The 17,955-nt window shown below is 46.2% G+C and overlaps 1 protein-coding gene across 2 annotated transcripts; it reads left to right on the top strand.

Moving 5' to 3' along the window:
- Positions 1-190: 190 nt before the first annotated feature.
- On the top strand, positions 191-15,146 carry LOC101070569 (rho-related GTP-binding protein RhoN-like). Of its 2 annotated transcripts, XM_003961200.3 has the most exons (5): positions 192-516; positions 987-1,074; positions 8,716-8,825; positions 12,422-12,556; positions 14,085-15,146. In XM_003961200.3, the coding sequence occupies exons 1-5, from the start codon at positions 409-411 to the stop codon at positions 14,340-14,342; spliced, it is 699 nt and encodes a 232-aa protein (XP_003961249.1). In that variant the 5' UTR covers positions 192-408; the 3' UTR covers positions 14,343-15,146. The 2 variants fall into 2 exon arrangements, with proteins under 2 accessions (XP_029705972.1, XP_003961249.1); XM_029850112.1 differs by lacking the exon at positions 12,422-12,556 and having other exon boundaries at positions 191-516.
- Positions 15,147-17,955: the final 2,809 nt, after the last annotated feature.

Consider the following 17,955-nt stretch of genomic DNA (forward strand, 5'->3'; position numbering starts at 1 on the left):
TTATAGTTACACACACACACACACACACACACACACACACACACACACACACACACACACACACACACACCGTGATCCTTTAACACCACTTCTCACACTGGACCGGAACCCAATTTAACATTAGTTACCTGTACGTTTATTTTGAAAGAGCCCACCGGAAACCAGCTGTGATCGGGGGCTCTCCGCCTTCTCAGGTGTTGTTCCGTCTGTGGTGGAGCCGAGTGGCGCACGCAGCGTAGCGCAGAGGACTGGTAGAGCCGCACAACTTCATGTCTGCTCAGAATTGGAAGAACACCTTCTTTCTCTTCCAGTATTCAAACGTTTAGTATTTAAACGTTCTCCGGCGTCAATTTGTTTGGAGCTCGATGAGAAGCGGGCGCGGACACCTCCAGTGATTCTCCGGGCGCGATGGAGAGCAATAAGGGATCTCTCCGTTGTAAGATTGTGGTGGTGGGCGACACTCAGTGTGGGAAGACGGCTCTCCTTCACGTCTTTGCCAAAGATTCGTACCCAGAGGTGAGAGGACACTAGTTTTGTTTAGAAAGTCCCTCTAATAGCGCAGAACCCGCATGACTAGAAACATCCCAGATGTTTTAAATGTCTAGTGAGAGCCAGTATGTGTCTCCAAATTTGCCTGTGTATTTCTTCTCAGATTGGTTTCTCTCAGAGCTCCGTTGTGTTTTATATACTTTTAAACGGGATCGTTTCGCCTGCGGCGCGGTTTTCCGCGCGCGGTGCGACGCGCGCCTCTGCCGCGCCGCCGCTTGCGCGGTCGGTCATCGGTACCGAGACCTCAGTGATCTAATCTTCAGCATACCGAATCATCCCCACCTGCTTTTCTACACTTGTGTCTTGAACAGAAAATAGATCGAAATATATGTTCCGACGCGGTCGCCGTCAGAGAGTTCACGAATTTGCTGTGTCAGGTGTCGATTCGCAGGTTTTGTGAAAAACGGTCCTAATTTTAGACGCTTTCCTCTTGACAGAATTACGTCCCCACGGTGTTTGAGAACTACACAGCCAGTTTTGAGATCGACAAACAAAGGATCGAGCTCAACATGTGGGACACTTCAGGTAAGACCCGCTTTTCGGCCCAAACCATTAACGGACCCCCCCTAATTAGATTGGCAGATTAGTTTAGATGACCTGATTAGTTTAGAGGAGGGAGGGGATCAAGTCTCTTTTACTCTTTAAATCGAAGGTAGGTACTTAGTAAATTCACTTTGATGAAACCCAACGTTTTTTCTTTTTAGACATTTCACTTCATAAAGGTTTCTGCAATCACACCGACACCGAGGCCAAAAACAAGTGATGCGTTTGTTGTTTTCTAATTTTAAAGGAGTCAATTAAGGGATAATTTCAGATGTTTTGTGGATTTGAGCTCAAAAATGCTGCATCATTCCATAACTGTTTTCTTTTCTGACATGAACTGGGCCCCCCTCTCAGTGGGCCCCAAGCCATTGTGTATTTCTGCTCCTTCAAAACTTTAAAGCTCAGCTTTAATGTGTCTCATTAGCCTCCACCCATGCAGACACACAGTGCCCCCCCCCCCCCCCCCCCCCCCCCCCCCCCCCCCCCCCCCCCCCCTCAAAACTGCTGGTTTCAGCTCATCACACAGTGAGAACATAAAGTCTAAACCAGTGTTTAACTGCTCCAAACAAACTAAATATTGTTTTTCCTGCTAAGGAGCGACAATCTGAGCGTTTCCCCATGAATAAATGCAACACAAGTCTAACACAAGTCTGCAAAAGGAAACATATAGATTTAAAAAATGTAAATGTCCAGCTCAAAATCCAGATTATTTTAACCCCAGAATAGATTTTTCCTCAATTATAGCAAATTTAAGGTTTTTATGGGCCTTATAAAAGAAAGACTTTAAGGTAAAGTTTTTTTCATGGATGATCCAGAAGATAATTTAGATTTTTGGAGGTTTTCGCAACACTGAGACAGTATCACCTGTTGATTCTAATTCTGTTCCGTTGCGACTTTCTGCCTCCTCTGTGAAATCGTTTGCGATGGAATTTGGGGTTCTTGTGGTTTTTTTCCCCTCTGTGGTGACAGAATTAACAACGAATAAACTGAAAAAAGCAACATGTTGAGAGAATTACCATCAATGTTTCTGCTTTAGTGAGCCAGTTAGCTTAATGCTAAGCTAATGGCTCCATATTTGCAGCTCCGAGAAGAATTAAAGCCAAGTATTGTTCCTAAAACATTAAAGAGAATCAGCAGGATTCCTGCGATGGATCTGACTTTGAATAAATGATCAAGCTTTGTTTCTTTGTTAGTTGCGAGCAGATGAGTGTCGCCTGCAGCGTTCCTGCAGCTCCTCCGGCTCGGTTTCAGGGAAGATGTGCATCGGCACCTGTGTTAGCACAGCGTCCCCTGGTTCCTTCCTCCTCTCGGTGTTTAAGGGAGGATTACACTCGCCTGGCGTGGTGCATCTCTTCTTGTGTTTTTAACGTTTTCAAAGCGGTCACTGCAGGTGTTGTCAAAACTGTCAACACCAAAAATCCCCCCTTAGCTTTATTTATGAACATTGTCTCTCATCAAATAAATCGTTTGGATTAAAAATACCACCACAGATTAATTACATCTTTACCCCCCAGGTCACATCTGTATTGCCCCCCCCCACATTATCTCTCTTTGTCTTTCCCGCTGCGTTTATGTGACACCCAATCAAAATCAAGGGCAATCTGAATCTACAAAAGGCCAAAATGCTAACAGGAAACAGCTCCTATTTCATAATTTCTGTAGAATTAAATCCACCAGTACAAAACCCCAGTACTGGGACTGGTATTTTTAGACACCAGTTGCAGTGACTGTAAAATAGATGTGGATTTATGTGGGGGTGGGAGAAGAAACTGAAAAAGAAAATGGAATACTTGTGTGATGAAAGCTGGCTAATTGACATACGCTAATTGACATACGCTAATTGACATCACTTTGATTTGCTCAGTTTAGTTATAACTATTATATAAACTGGAATATTGGCGACTCGGGGGATAAAAAACAGTTTCTGCTCATAACCATTATGTGAAGTCATAATTCAAAGCTTCCTTGAGACAAGGCTTCTGGAATATTTGAATATGCACCAGCGCTTGTGAAGTCATGAAAAGGCAACAGATTAGCATAAAACCAAAGTGTGAGTCTGAAATTGCGAACGCTTCCTGTTTTGATAACGCAGCACTTGCACAGCAAAGGAGCTTTGGTCTCCAAATGACTAAAATGAAGAGAAGAGACAGAGGAACCCTGTGGATTTGCCTCCTCCTGAACTTTTCCCCCTTCAGTTTTGCCTTGCTCGCCTCGTGCTCCTCTTCATCATTTCCTTGTCCTCCCTCAACAAGGTGAGACGAGTTCACGAGTCTTCCTGTTCCAGATGTCCTCTGTGACACGAAGGCTCTCGGCAGATTCCCGTTTCCATGGATCTGCGTGATTTCGATGCAGTCAGGCTCTTCATCATTATGCAGGGACGTTAAAGCGTGCATGAGAACTGGGGAAGATGGGAGCCTTCTTCACATATGGATGATTTGTCAGGGGTCAGGCGGTTGAACTAGTTTTCTCACATTGCTCAATTAAAGGACAGCCTGTTTGAGAGGGAGTCACAGCCTGTAGGTGTGTTGAAGCTTTTCTTACGAGAGCTGATATAAAGGGCGGGCTGGTTAGCCACTGTTGCCGCGTCGGACTGGCGTCTCAGTGGGATTCACCCACCGTTTCTTTTCAGACGATTGCTGTTAATGGGAAATTTGCATCTTGGGAATCGGAGAAATTGCTGTAATGATGTTATTTGGCAGTTAGCTTTGCAGAAAATATACAAAAAGTAGAAAAGTATAGGGAAATATTAGCTATCATCGTGGCGGGCTCAGTCTCCCTGTCCCACAAGTGATGGCAGAACCCAAATATCATATGGAGCATAAATGTTACATCTTCACTGGTGGGTGCTGGTAACACAGGAAGTTACTGGTAGTTGCTACTGTACCAGTTCTATTCACCTGTATGTGCAATAATAGCACGTACAGGTATATAAACAGCATAATGCTAATTATCTTAGTAAAAAACAGACAGTGATAGAAGGAGGGAGGACTGACCTCAGAAATATACAAACTTTACTACCCACAGTCCTTTTGGTGTCACAAAAACACCTCTTAATGGTGGAGCTTCAATGCTAAAGTCCTTTATTTCTTCAGTATTGTGGATATGCTAATTTTCTCCTCTTTGTTTCTTTGTGTTAAACGGACTTCGGATGTTTTAATGTTATGGTCAGATTGAGGCAAAAAATGTGCGACTACATCGAAAGGCATCAAAACCACAGTTCTCTTGCTAACCCGGGATCTTTCTCACCATCAAGTCCATCAAACAACAGGCTGAACCTGCGGCGCCACGCCTGAGGACGGTGGGCAGCGAAGGTGTGCGAGCTTTGCCGGCTTGAACAGCCTCCTCCCCGGGGCGACGGGGGCCTTGACAAGAACCGCTGGAACAAGGGCACTTCACACACGCCGCTCTCGCTGTCATGTAGGTACGGCAGCGTCGGCGGCCGCAACATGGCCCCTGTTGCACTCATCCCTGTTCCCAGGTCAGCGGAGACTGCGGCTCGCCTTAGCCGCGCATCATTCATTCATGAGTGGATTTTATGAGCCCGGTTTCAGGTTGAAAGCACTAGACCCAGATGTTGTCTGGGTGTAAGCGCTACCTGGCTCCCTGACAAAAAACAACTTGATGTATCGAAGCGTTTTCAGAGGCTCTTTGCTTGGCGAGTGCAGAGAGCAGACGAGCTGGTTTTTAGCACAAGTGCTTCTGTTCTCTGTTCTGGGCGCGCGTGTGTGTGAGTAAGTGCACCGAGACGCGCCGTGGGAACACGGACAGACATTTGGGGAGTGAGCGGAGTGCTTAGACAGGGGGGGAGGCGAGACCGCGGCCTCCATCCGCCCCGATTCTGGACTCACGTGGAGTCCATTAGCCGGCCAAGGGCGCTCTGAAAATCAATGTCCTATTGATGAGTCTTTCTGTTCTCGGTCCCTGGAGGCGACGGGTCCGTCTCAGCCGGCGCACGGCCGATCAGGCTGGGCAGCAGACGTCAAGTCTGGCCACCGCGTAAGGTTTACACACGACTTTTGCACTTTTAGAGTCAATAAACACGATCATCCTGTCTTAGTGTCCAGTTTCAGCACTCAGAGTGACGACAGCTCCCTTTCTTTACAGTGTTTGCACGCGGCCCTAAAATCCTTTTTGATTTGAAGTGAAATGAGGGAGCAGCGAAACCACAGTGTTTAATTAAAACTATCCAAAAATGATCAATATCATTAATTCCTAACGTGCAGCGGTCCTCATAGAACTTCCCCCCCCCACACACACACATGGCTCCCAATAAAAAAAGCTTTGGAGTGTTTCCTGCAACATGTAGAAGTCAAAAACCTGCTCTCTCTGCCTCTCTGGGATCTCCTGGGTTTGGGGTTTGCTGTGATTTGCAGCATCTCTGAGGGGGGGGGGGGACTAAATGTGGTGATTTGTTGCAATTTCGACACTGCTGTAAAACCACAACGGCTCCATTATGCGCCTGAAACACAGTCATTAGATTTTTTTTTTAGTGCACTCAAAACACACACACACACAGAAGGCACTCAAGGGGTCCATCCATCCACTTTAGACCCTCACTATCTCTTATCTATAATGCAGGACAGATCCATGAGCGCCCCACTCAACCCCCAACACCTCAGCAATGACTGAGATGATGGACGGTGCCCCTGTTTCGGCTGTGGGTTCGTAACAGTGACTTTTTTTTAATGTTTACACTCGCGGGATCGGAAAGCTCAGTGGGATTTGTCGCCGAATTCCTTCTGGTACCACGGGACAGGTGAGACATCGCATTTTTAAGAGTCCAGGGTTGGAATGTGCAGCAAACACATGTAAATAAGATATGAGCTTTCAGATTTTTATATCGTGTAGAACATGTCGGCCAAAGGGGAGCTTTAAAACTAGGCTCAGATCCCTGTTTTCTTTGTGACATTTTATTTTGTACTGAGAACTCGCTCCTGACACGTGTGTATCCCCGGAACGAAACCCTCAAACAGCCCTTTGACGTTGGGAGAACCAGCTAAAATGTCCCCATTTGGCTACTGAAATGCGTATTCTGGGTCTCAATATGAGTTTGTATAAACACACACACACACACACACACACACACACACACACACACACTAACACACACAGGCAGGCAGATTGTCTTCATCGAGGCATGTCTGGAACAAATGGAGTTTGAAAACTGATGAATATTTCTGGTTTGTGATGGAAGTTATCAGACTAAGAGGGGATTAATATCGATTTTTTACGCAAACAATTCAAAGCGTGCGATTTCCATCGGAGTCACGCTGAACCGCGAGCAGCCGGGCTGCCTGAGTCTTATCAGGCAGGGATATTTCTGTCAAAACAACAGTCGGAGTTCAAACAAAATGTAGAAGGAAAAAAAAGCTGCTATCGATTTGACCAGATATACTCAGAATAGATAATGTGTCTTCCTTCCTCTCATAAATGTATAAAAAAGAGCCCTATGGGGCTTATTAAGGATAGTTCAACAAGACACTCCACACCAGAAAATACTTTGTACTATTTCCATAAGATGAACATGGAGAGTTATCCAGATTAGTGGCAAGTGAAGAAAAACTGAAAAGTGCTTAATAATGAGCATATTCCTGTAGATTAGACTTTCAGTTTGACTTCCAGCTTTACGTGCAGGTTTTCCTGCAAAAAACCCAAAATATCAGTTGGGTCTCTGCTATGAGAATTTTCTGATTCTTGCCAAGTCTGACCAAACAAATGATTTGAAATTCAAAATAACATTTTTTTTAACAGTTGAAGTGTGATTAGCTTAAGGCAGCACAATGATGGAGCGGGATAGAAATAGCGCAGGTTTTCTCCCTGTGTTTTTGATGTCAAACTCCACATGGGAGTGTGTGTGAATTAGCTTGTGGCACACACTCCACAACTCTTAATTGGTTGTCTTTCTCCCTTGTCTAGACGGGAAGTTCTGTCCTTTTATTGGCAAAAAGATGCGTGTTCAGCAGCTACTTGCTCACAGTGTGAATTGTTTTAGCTAACCATCTTTTATTTTAAAAATACAACAGCTAGCATTTGCATCAGTACAGCTAATAACTAAACCGAGCAAAAAATTCTAAGAAAATGTTTAAAATAATGAAAAATAGAGTACAGTAAATTTCACTAACTTTTGCTGGTTTTTCTTTGGGAAGTAGCGACGAGCAAAGATTCAGGTAGAGAGCGTCTGACTCTCAGGAGAGTCTTGATTCTTGTTGGCAGGAAGAAAAGCAGCCTCGGTAGAATAACAGACAGCTGAAGGATAAAAGAGAAAAGCTAAACGCGGGAGCAGTCGGCAGCTTCCACCCCGGCTTTGATAACAATGGACGTGATGTCCGACTCCGTGCTAACATCTGCAGCTATACCTCCATTAATCCTCCTTTAAAAATGTAGCAGGGGGGAATGAAGCGGCGCTAAAAACTGTTTTAAAGTCGCATTAAAGCATAATGGAGCTCCTTAATGATGTTCAGTCTTCTTTTTAAGCTCCTTCTTGCCGTGGGACAACTCTGGGCTTCTGTCGTGAGATGATTAAAAGAAGAAAAAAAAATGAAGTTGATCCGCTACTTTACAACATTAATCACATCTTGCTTATTTACGTTATGTTGGAGAACCAGTTTGACATTAATAAACCATGGAACCCACACTATTTTCAACATGGTGAAGAGGTGGAGATGGGCTTCCACAGCTAATGTTGGATAGTGTTTGTCTTTAAATGTGTAATTATGTGCGTGTCTCACTCTGCAGCCCAAACATCACATTTTCCAAACTCGTGTCCTTTGTCAGAAACAGAGAACTGGAGCTTTAGAGCTCGCTCCGTTCGTATACTCACGCTAAATGTCACTTTATTTTCCTCGCTCGGTTTTTCCTCTCGAGCCTTTGAGTGTATCTCAAATGAATCCCCGGTTTTGTCTCAACTGTCAGCGAGACGCTCTGAGGGAACGATGGGAAAAGGTTCCGTTTCCAATCATGTCAAAATGTATAATCATCCCACCTGGTATCACGATTTGGTGATGTCAGACTCTGCTGGAAATGACAAATAGTCAAAGCACACTTGACAACCGCGTGGTAAAACGTGGTTAATGGGGGTTAATTTGCAAACGATAAATGTCAGACTTCCATTTAAGATGCTTTGGGAGGTTATTTTGTCCGATGGTGGTCGTGGCAGCAGTTTAGAGCCGCGCCGCGTCCTTTTCTTTCCCAAAGCCCAGCGATCGGAGACAAACGCGCGGCGCGTGACAGACAATGAGCCAAATGGAGATGGAATGCTGCTCCCTCTGGATTGGAATGTGTGTCCTTACCCAGGTCACAAAGCTCGACTCAGCGCCGGCCCCCGGTGACAAAAACATGCCTTTCTGAAACCCACCAGGTGACGCCTTTGTGTGAGCCGTCCATTATCTCACTGTCACATGTCTGTCTGCTGGCTGGGACAGAGGAGACACGGCTCTGTGTCCCACTCGTCCAGAGTGGTTTCATTCACGGCTCCTACTTTTAATCACAGTTATTACACCTGAACCGCTTGTGCGGTGACTCATTCTGTGATGCAACGATTCAGCAAAGTGACTTAATTATATATCACCCGCGTGGAAACGCTGCTCACACCTGTGGTTGTTCTCTGCTTTTTTTCGCCCGCAGGTTCCGCCTACTACGACAACGTGCGACCGCTGGCTTACCCCGACGCGGACGCCGTGCTCATATGCTTCGACGTCAGCCGTCCAGAAACCCTGGACAGCGTAACAAAGAAGGTCGGTAGCACGTCAAAGCGAGAGCGTGGCTGCGCCTCATTTAATTGCTAGTCAGAAAATATCAGCGGTTTGAGGCCAAAGTTCGGGTATAATCAGCATTAACAGGCAGAAAAAGATGTGTTTCTCCTCAGTGCTGTGGTTCAGTCTAACAAAACCTTTTTAAGTAGCCAAGCAAAAACTGGAGGTTATGAAAGGACCCTACCAGCGTCGATGGTCTGCAGTTAAAGGGGGGAGGAAAAAGGTGTTGCCGCGCGCCCTTTTAGACCCCGCAGAAACCATTTTGGAAGGTGCCAGGCAAGAAATGGGGCAGTATTTTTGTTTGAGGCTCTAACACGATGGTCAAACATCACACAGACTGTTCGTGTCACAGCCTTCCAATCAAAGACGGCACAAAATTCTCACAGAGCAATGTGACAGCTTCTAGGATTAGCTTTTAGGAGGCCACAGCAGCATAGCTGCACGGCACTGTTGAAGGATCCTGATCCTGATCAATAACAGCATTAACCTAGGAGCCTATGCTAGCCTAACCCTCAGAAATAGTCGTGTTGCTACCATAGCGCCAATAATTAGCGACATCACGCTATGTTCTTATCTTGCTAGCATAGCCACTTTAGCTTTAAAAGCCCATCAAACTGTAATTGGATTAAAAAGGGCTTGAAAAAGACTAAATTCTCAGGTTCAGGTTGCTCATTCTGAATGGTCCATTTATATAAACGAGGACTGTGGACTTATAGAACAAAAGTTGTCCATTTTTACAGACGCTGACGCGTTCGTATTGATCACCCACTGTCATTTGTGCTATGACCTTTTTGACCAGCGACATTCCTGTAGCCAACGCCATTACTCACGAGTGACATCGTCAATGCCAAACTGAACACTTTTCTTGTCTAAGCGGACAAACTCTCACATCTGCAGGGGGTCCACTTGACCTTATCGGATGACCTCCGCCTCAGTGACGGTTGTGAATGGGCCGGCCGCACAAAGCAAGCCCGGGATTCCTGAGTGACACGTTAAAGGCCCGTTCGTTTGATGCTTAAATACATGGAATTTGCCATCGTGTATCGTTTGTGTTTTATTCGGTGGGTTCCCCCCCTCCGTCTTCGCCCTCCATCGATGCGCTTTTTTCATTTTTCCACCTTCGCAGCCACGCCGAGCAGAGAGCGCTTCCCTTCCTTTCCCGAACGTTCCCTCTCCGTCTCGTTTGCCAGAGCATCGCTCAAGTCTGGATCCAGCTGTCATGTCACAGCAGCGCCTCGCTCGCACACAACGTGCTTGTCGGACTTCTGCTTGCAGCGTTTGTTCCAGAGTGACTCACCCAAACTGCTTCCAACTGGACGGACGCTGCTTTGACAGTTTGATTAAAACTAATTCCACCTCCCGTAGATGCAGCCGCTAAAGCAGCGGTTAAACTGTCAACGCTGTCCAGCTAAAATACAAATTGAATGAAATCAAAAATGAGCTTTATTTCTTAATTGGCAGCTGCTGAACACATTTTTCAGGGCTCCTGCCACCTGCAGGTTAGTCATTTCCTCCCGTTAGAGCATTTATTTCCACACACAGTTTAAGTTCAGTAGAACTTTCACTCGTTATTGCAGGATTCTGGATTGGAAAACCTTCTCAACGCCGTTAAATGTCATGCTGCCGTATACAGCGCGTAAATGCCACTAGGTGGTTTATTATGTTTCTGCAACTTTAAGAAGCTACGCAGAGGCGCGGGCTGTTGTCGGTGAGCCTGTTGGGCTCTGACCTACATGCTAACATTAGCAGAACAAAATGTTCAGAATGTCAAACTAATGTGCTGATGATGTTTGGCGATTTTGGACGATCACAAGTTAATTCCACCACACTAGATTTAAAGACAGTGGGATACTGTAACTGCGCAGTTTCCATGTTCTCCACACGTCCGTGGGGAGTTTAGCTTCTTCCCTGAGGTCATAGACCTGCCTTTGGGGGGTGGGGGGTGAGTTGAGTTGAGTTCAACTCAACTCAGTGTTAGAATATTCCTTCCTTTGGCTATATTATCTCTTTTTTAACAATTAATTTTACCCTCGATCAGGTCTTTAGCCGACCATCAGCAGGAGGGTCCTGGTCCTGCTCAAGGTTTCTTCCTGTTTTTCTTGCCACTGTTGCCTGTTTGGGTCAGGCCCTGGGATTCTGGAAAGTGCCAGAGACGGCATTGATTGCATAAAAGCTGAATTTAATCAACATATGTGAAATCAGCATGTAAATATAAACCCTCTTTATAGAACTGAATCGTTAGTCAATGAAAAGCGCCCAAACTCTGTTTTCTTACTGCGATAATTCGACTCTCTTCTCCGTCTGCCTGCTTTTTAACCCGTCACCAGTTTTGATGCTGACTACGAGCATCTTTTCTTGGGGGGGGTTGTGAGTCATCTAAATTGCTGCTATTCACCGCCTGCATGCAGCTTGATGCAGAGGACCGTCCAAAGGCAGCAGCCGCTAACACGCACGCAGCAGAAAACTATAAAAAGAGAAAGACTTTGTTCGGACAAACAAACGGGCCCACTGTGCCGGCATCCCATGGAGCAAAAAGAGACGTGGCAAAGTGAAAGACAATGATGGAGAGAATTAATTCAACAGGCGAACGTGTGTAACGGCCGTTATTCATCGAACGTGTCACTGGCCGATGTTACGCTGAGCTCCGACTGGTGCGTCTGTGGTGCGTTCAGGGTCGTAGCAGTCTCCTTTTGGGCAGAAAACATGCAACTGTTATGCTCCGACCCTCTCACTGTGCACGCTCAGTATTAACGTTGTTGCACAGTTATGTTTTAAGATAACCCGCACTTCCAGCAGTTGAAGGATGTTTCATTATTTTAGATTCATCCAGTAATGATCCGCAGCCTCTAAAGGAAGCATCACACCGCCATGATCCAAGCGTGCCAAGAAATGCTAATTCCCCCCTCTCTGACGAAAACAGCGGGTTATCTGTACAGATGATACTTTTGCAAGTGCAGCTCAGTCAAGACGTACGACAAGAGCGAAGCCGTTTATGTGGACCTTTCGTCTTCTGTATAAAGCATATTTCCTGTTTCAGCGTTTCAGTATTGCGCCATTTTCAGGTTGACTGTTGACACTGATAGCAAGCTAGCAGCTTAGCAACCATGCGGGAGACTGACACAAGAATAGACGTTGTTGCTGACTGAACGGGGTAAAAATAAACCGCCATCAGCCAGTAGATTGACTTTCATTATCCAGGTGTTAGTCCAGGTTCTAACACTTTTTAAAAGCAAATGTGTTTAAATGCACTTGAAAGGTCCAGATTTAGTCGAGTATCATGTCCCCCTACTGACGGAAGGATCCAAAACCGTCTGTGCCAGGAGACGCTGGCATCTGTAGAGATGCCATTTGAACATTTCTACTTGATTCCATCTCAACAGCCAAAACACACGACCCGATTTACAGACCTGATCAGAGCACAGCCGATGCCCAGGTATAAGTCTAAAGGTCGTTCCTTCTGAGAGCATAGCGAGGCAACACTCCTGTTGCCTGTTTCCAACTCGCCTGGTGTGATGAAGCACATCACTTTGTGTGATAAGACATCAGTTACAGAAGTCCTCATGCTTGCTCCTCCACAGTGGCAGGGGGAGACGCAGGAGTTCTGTCCCGGCGCCAAAGTGGTGCTGGTGGGCTGCAAGTTGGACATGAGGACGGACCTCAGCGTGATGAGGGAGCTGGCCAAGCACAGGCTGATCCCAGTGACCCACGAGCAGGTGAGGAGCACGAACCCTGAGCAGGCCTCTGCATAAAGGCACAACAATGCCTCCGCACGTTCGTTTGATTTGTTTAATGAATCTGGAGCAACGAGCACACCCTGTTACCATCTCGGATCATTTTCCACTCCAGCGGTTTCCGCCTGACTTACGTGCTCGGCAACACCGTGCCGGGCAAGCGACGCCCGTGCACGCTGACAAATGAAAACTCGCACTCAGGGGTGACATTTGCTACACTTCATAACTTCAAAGATGGAAAACACAAGGAAGACAAAGGACTCCGGGCGAAGCACAAATGGAGTCAAATGGCAGAATGTGCGATAACACAGTTGCCTTTTCATCAGACTTGGAGCGATGAACGGTGACACGCCGGAAGAAACAGCACATTTTCATGTAAATTTGGACTTAAGCTAGTTCTAGTTTATTCACTGAATATAATCAGTGGGAATAAACACATTTTTCACTGCAGGGGGTTACATTTTTGCATTAAAGAGCCCCTAAAGGAATATTACTCTGACTGAAAAGACTGTAGTTGGACTTGATGTAAAGATAATGATGAAAAACGGACCACGGACACTATTCCTGCCTTGTGATCACCTGACAAGAAGCTCAGGAAGAAAAAGAATAAAGAAGAACTACAAGAAATGCTCAAAACTTAAACATCGTGGAGCTATTAATGCAAAACAAAAATTCCCTGCTAGCATATCCACTGGAAAAACCTTTAATATCTATCAAAAATAGGGATGATAGCTCCCACCCTGCTGCTACATTCTCTCTGAGTATTGAAAAGTGTGAACCCTGACAGCTTGACACCGACGCTGTCACGCTGAATAATGCACCGTCGCAAAATAAGTAGTGGAATCAAACATCTGACAAAACTCAAGAAATGACGGGAGAAGTTCATGCGGTCTCTCAAGGACGACTGATGAAATTGGTAGAAACGGCAGGCTGTTATAGACATTACACACACATACTGTCAGTTTTCGAAGAGCTGGAAAGCAAAATAAGTGGCTGACAGCTTCTCCTGGGAATATTCCAGTCAAGAACGCAGGTCTTTAATATTCCTGTGCATTAGCTTCCTCCATACACCAACATGCTAATGTAGCTCTGATGGCTAATGTGTTGGGAGCCGTTTTAGTGCACGATCAGCACGCTGATACTCGCGCCGTCCAAGAAAGTCGGAACGTGTCGCATTCCAGTCAGATATTTAGGATTTCCTTGTCGCGAATACAAATGTGATGTGGTGTAGATGCTAATCTTTGACTGCCACCGCCAAGCATATGGCGCCACCCTCAGAAAGCATATGGTTCCCGTCACACACGGCAGCTCTGAGCTTTAGCTCTCTGGATGACAGCTGATGCGGAAGGCTGTCGGGCGTTTAAAGCTGCACGCTCGAGTTTGCACAGGCGGTCAAACCCAGACCGTTTTCCCGCCTTTATTTTTAGCGTTGAAGTTAGTTTTTCTTTCTCTTGCAGAGTTGCTGCGCTAATGAAATGTGGCTAAAATAACCGCCGTTTGTGTTTTTCAGGGTACTAATTTGGCAAGGCAGATCGGCGCCGTGGCCTACGCCGAGTGCACGTCCAGGTATTCGGAAAACAGTGTGCGGGACGTCTTCCACGTCACCACCCTGGCGTCCTTGTCCCGCATTCCACACCGGCCTCCGCTCAAACGCGCTGGTTCACGCCGAGGCCTTAAGCGGGTTTCTCAGCAGCCTCCCCGGACTGAGATCCACGAGCACCCACCCACCGTCAGGAAGGACCGGGCCAAAAGCTGCGTGCTCATGTAGGACCAGCGCGCAGATGAGCCACACTGCACATGAACTTATTTAATTGTCAAATTCTTGTCAGTTTTTTTTTTTTTTGCACTGAAAAAAAGGACAATATAAATATTGGTAGAGCTTTTTTTTTTGGCCAGAGTTTCAAACTTCTGAAGTCTCCTTTAGGGAGACGCATAAATGGTAACAATGGAGATCAGAGGAGGAAAATTATAATTGGAAATTCTACTCAGCAGAAAGCAGCGTGCTCGTCTTAACCTTTATTACGTTATATTCCTGGTCTTTGCGATGCTGTACTTTTTGGTTCAAGTAAATGAAGCACAATATGAGTCACGCTAAATGTTTGGAGTCACTGGTGAATGAAAGGAACCGAGATCTGTCCCGCATCTCTCAAGTGGCTGTAAAATTGAAATGGACCGAGGTGACAGGAGTTTTCCTAAACCACAAGTGCTTTTAATATTCAGTAACTGAACAACCACCCACCACGTATTACTCAAGTGTTGTGAAATCAATATTGTTCTCATGAGTCACAGGGGCAGGAAAGGGTGACAGGGGATGTTGTACATGTGATATTGGAATAAAAGTTCTAATCCGCTGAGTGTTGGGAGATCTTTAGCGTACAGGAGTCACGGATTTGACTGCCTTCACCACGCGTCACCACGGCCAGACGTGATGCATTTTACTGAAATCGTTCCAATGTTACGGTGGCAGCAGCTGAAGGACGGCGTGCTCGGTGCGTGATCACTTGTGATGCCACAAAACAGAGTTCACGCGAGAAAACACGAGAGGTCGAACTAAAGGATGCGTCTGAAATATGGAAATGAACAAAATTGGCTGCTTTTCATGTTTTTGCTTTTAGGACATGTGAAGAGAAGCTGTTAGAACAGCCCCCCCCCCCCCAAAAAAAAGAAAACAAAACAAATTAGGATGGTGTCTAATAAATATGGGCCTCTGCTATCAACATTCAGAACCTAGCTGAGAATTATCGGTGTCTTCGGATGATCCATGATCCGTCCAGGCTCGACTTTTGAATTCCGTTGCTGTGGAACGCTTGACGTGAAACCGCTGATTCAACTTTTTGGCGTGACTATGCAAGTGTGTCCCAACCACCAACAAAATTCAGCTAAACACATTTTTGCAAGACTAGCTATTGTGTATAAAACCCCACAATGGAGCGCTGCAAGTAAATAACTGAACGACTTAATTAAAAAAAAAATGTAAAAAGTGCAGAAATGTCAGGCTTCTAAGCCTCTCAGGTGGTGCTGATCAGCCAAGCGATCGATGATTTTGTCCTGCGGGCTGTTGCCCCCCCCCCCCCCCTTCAACAGCAAATAAAGCAACTTTAGTAAAAGTATTAAATTCCCAATAAACCTTCTGTTCACTTTCAGTTCAATCGTCGGGGTCGTTCCTTCGGAAGGATGGCCTGCAGCCACATTTCCAGTACCGGCCTTTCCAAACTTGTTCTTATTTCATTAGTGCGGCAACAACAACATCGTGTCCTGCGCGCTTGTTGCCCGTTTTGCGCCTGGTGTTGACATTTGCCGCTGCTGGAATGCAGATACCGCTCTTATTTTCCCACTTGCTGAAACACGGTAAACAGTCGCGTCAGTATATTTGATTCATATCTAAAATGATTCCCGCCCCGGTGCCTTGTCTGCCCGATCCTTGTAGTCTGACCTTTAACTGAAGCTCCTGGTCTATTCTTTCTCGCCACCACGGCTGCGGCCCTGCAGCAACTCGCCGCCTCTGTGAGCCACCGCAAAGTGACATTTCACAGTGACGCTGCCATGCAGAGATCGCAAGGTCGTTTCACACGGCTGAAGTGATGCAAGTAAGGACTCCAGTGTGTGTGTGTGTGTGTGTGGTGGGGGGGGGGGCAGAGGACATGGACGTGGACGGAGGACCGTGACACCTTGCAGATCTGCATAGTAATGTAATCAGAAGGGCTCCGAGGGGGTTAATAATTACGTTTGTGCGGCCGTTCAGTTGAGGTACACAAGCTGCAAGCCTTTTCTGAAAGCCACAACAAGAACACAAGCAGGAAGCAGCCTGTCGGCCATACGTGCTGGAATGACGACGACCAGAGAGATGAGAATTTCAGAAACGTCCATCAAAGCTGCTCCATCTCGGTCCTCTCTGCTGCTGCCGCCACCGGCCAATGAAATAAAGAGAAGTGTCCCCCCCGCCCCCCGCCGGCTGCTGCAGGCGTTAGGTCAGCCTCCAGTGGAAGTGAGGTTGATGGAGGGGAGGATGTGAAAGGAGTCAGCTTGAATTGTCTTTTTTCTGCAGCTGTCTGCGATTTCCCAGTGATGACTCAGACTGGGCCAAACCGTCACAATATTCCCGTCCATTTGCTCATCTCAAACCCAGGTAAAAGGGTTTCACGCTCAAGCCAGGCATCACGCCTACCTGACACAGACAGGAGCAATCCGCTGGGTCTAAATGCTGCTGAACAGTTGCAGGAGGTGGTGCTTTTCCCTGACCCTACCACCAGGGGGCACCTGAGTTACCTCAACTATAGCTAACTACTAGATTAGACAAATGTTACAATTCTGCTAACATGGCTCAACAATTGTGCTTCTGTCTGTTACAGTATTTCAGTCAATAAAACCAAACAGCTGCATAGGGACACCTGATGGGGAGAAGGCTTTTTTCTGAAGACCCTGGTTCTACTGTCGATTACGTAGCCTTTGCAGTAGCGCCATAAATCAGTGACCACTGAATCTCAACCCTGCTGCATCTTTAACGCTCTCGTCGGTTCTTGTGCCTTCAAAACACCAACCTGAAGTTCAGGCGGTGCTGCTGGGTGATCATTTTGACTTTATCCCAAGAAAAGAGAGAAATCCCCGCAACAAGGCTCAACCCCCCACTGCAGCACAACAATGGCAGGGTAACGGTTGCCGTGTCAGTGGGAGAATGAGTCATTAAAAATGCAAGACCCATTTAAACAGTATGTAAAGTTGAGCCGATTAAAAATATATGTATGCTGTGTCTGTGGGACCCAGGCTCCCTCTTCTTCTGTTCTCTCTGAACAACAATGACGTCAGCAAAACTGTGGCGTTAAGACGAGGGTGATGTGCAGCACAACAGCGTGGCGCTCCCTCATTTTCATTTCCTTTGATGGAACCCTCACCGTCGCCGTGTCCAGACGAGGCTGTGACATCAGCTCCTGGGGGGCTTTTACGGGCCGTGACTGGCTGAGAGCCCAAACTAAAACTGACTCGCACGTCGGTTCATTTGTTTTAAAAGATAAATGGAAGATGGTGGCCAGCAAGACAGCGACCAGTCCCCTGTGGGTCATGTTCCTGTGTCTGAGGGCAACAGCCATCTTTGTGTTAACATTCACACACACACGAGATAATGAGCCTTTTACAGTCAAAGCCAGTATAATAAAAGGCAAACCCTCTTCAAGATTCATATATTGTCGTTATTGTTTTGATTTGTCTCTGTTATTAAAGCAACTGATTTATCAATATTTGGACAGATTTAAGTGAAAGGTTGCTCATTCTGCACAGAAAAATAAAGCTTTTTTTTAAATGGAGCAACACAGTATACACTTTGGTCTCCTTGGGATTTTTCTGTGTCCTAAATGATTTTCCCAGTGTTGCATTGTACTATAAATCCA

Source organism: Takifugu rubripes, chromosome 1, assembly GCF_901000725.2.
Source record: "Takifugu rubripes chromosome 1, fTakRub1.2, whole genome shotgun sequence".
Taxonomy (NCBI): Eukaryota; Metazoa; Chordata; class Actinopteri; order Tetraodontiformes; family Tetraodontidae; genus Takifugu; species Takifugu rubripes.

What these genes read in the sequence shown, in the direction of transcription:
- LOC101070569 (XM_003961200.3), top strand. Translation starts at nt 409, where the DNA reads ATGGAGAGCAATAAGGGATCTCTCCGTTGTAAGATTGTGGTGGTGGGC. An exon ending in CAACATGTGGGACACTTCAG is followed by an intron (nt 1,075 to 8,715) that starts GTAAGACCCGCT and finishes TTTCGCCCGCAG; the next exon opens with GTTCCGCCTACTACGACAAC. An exon ending in TCCCAGTGACCCACGAGCAG is followed by an intron (nt 12,557 to 14,084) that starts GTGAGGAGCACG and finishes TGTGTTTTTCAG; the next exon opens with GGTACTAATTTGGCAAGGCA.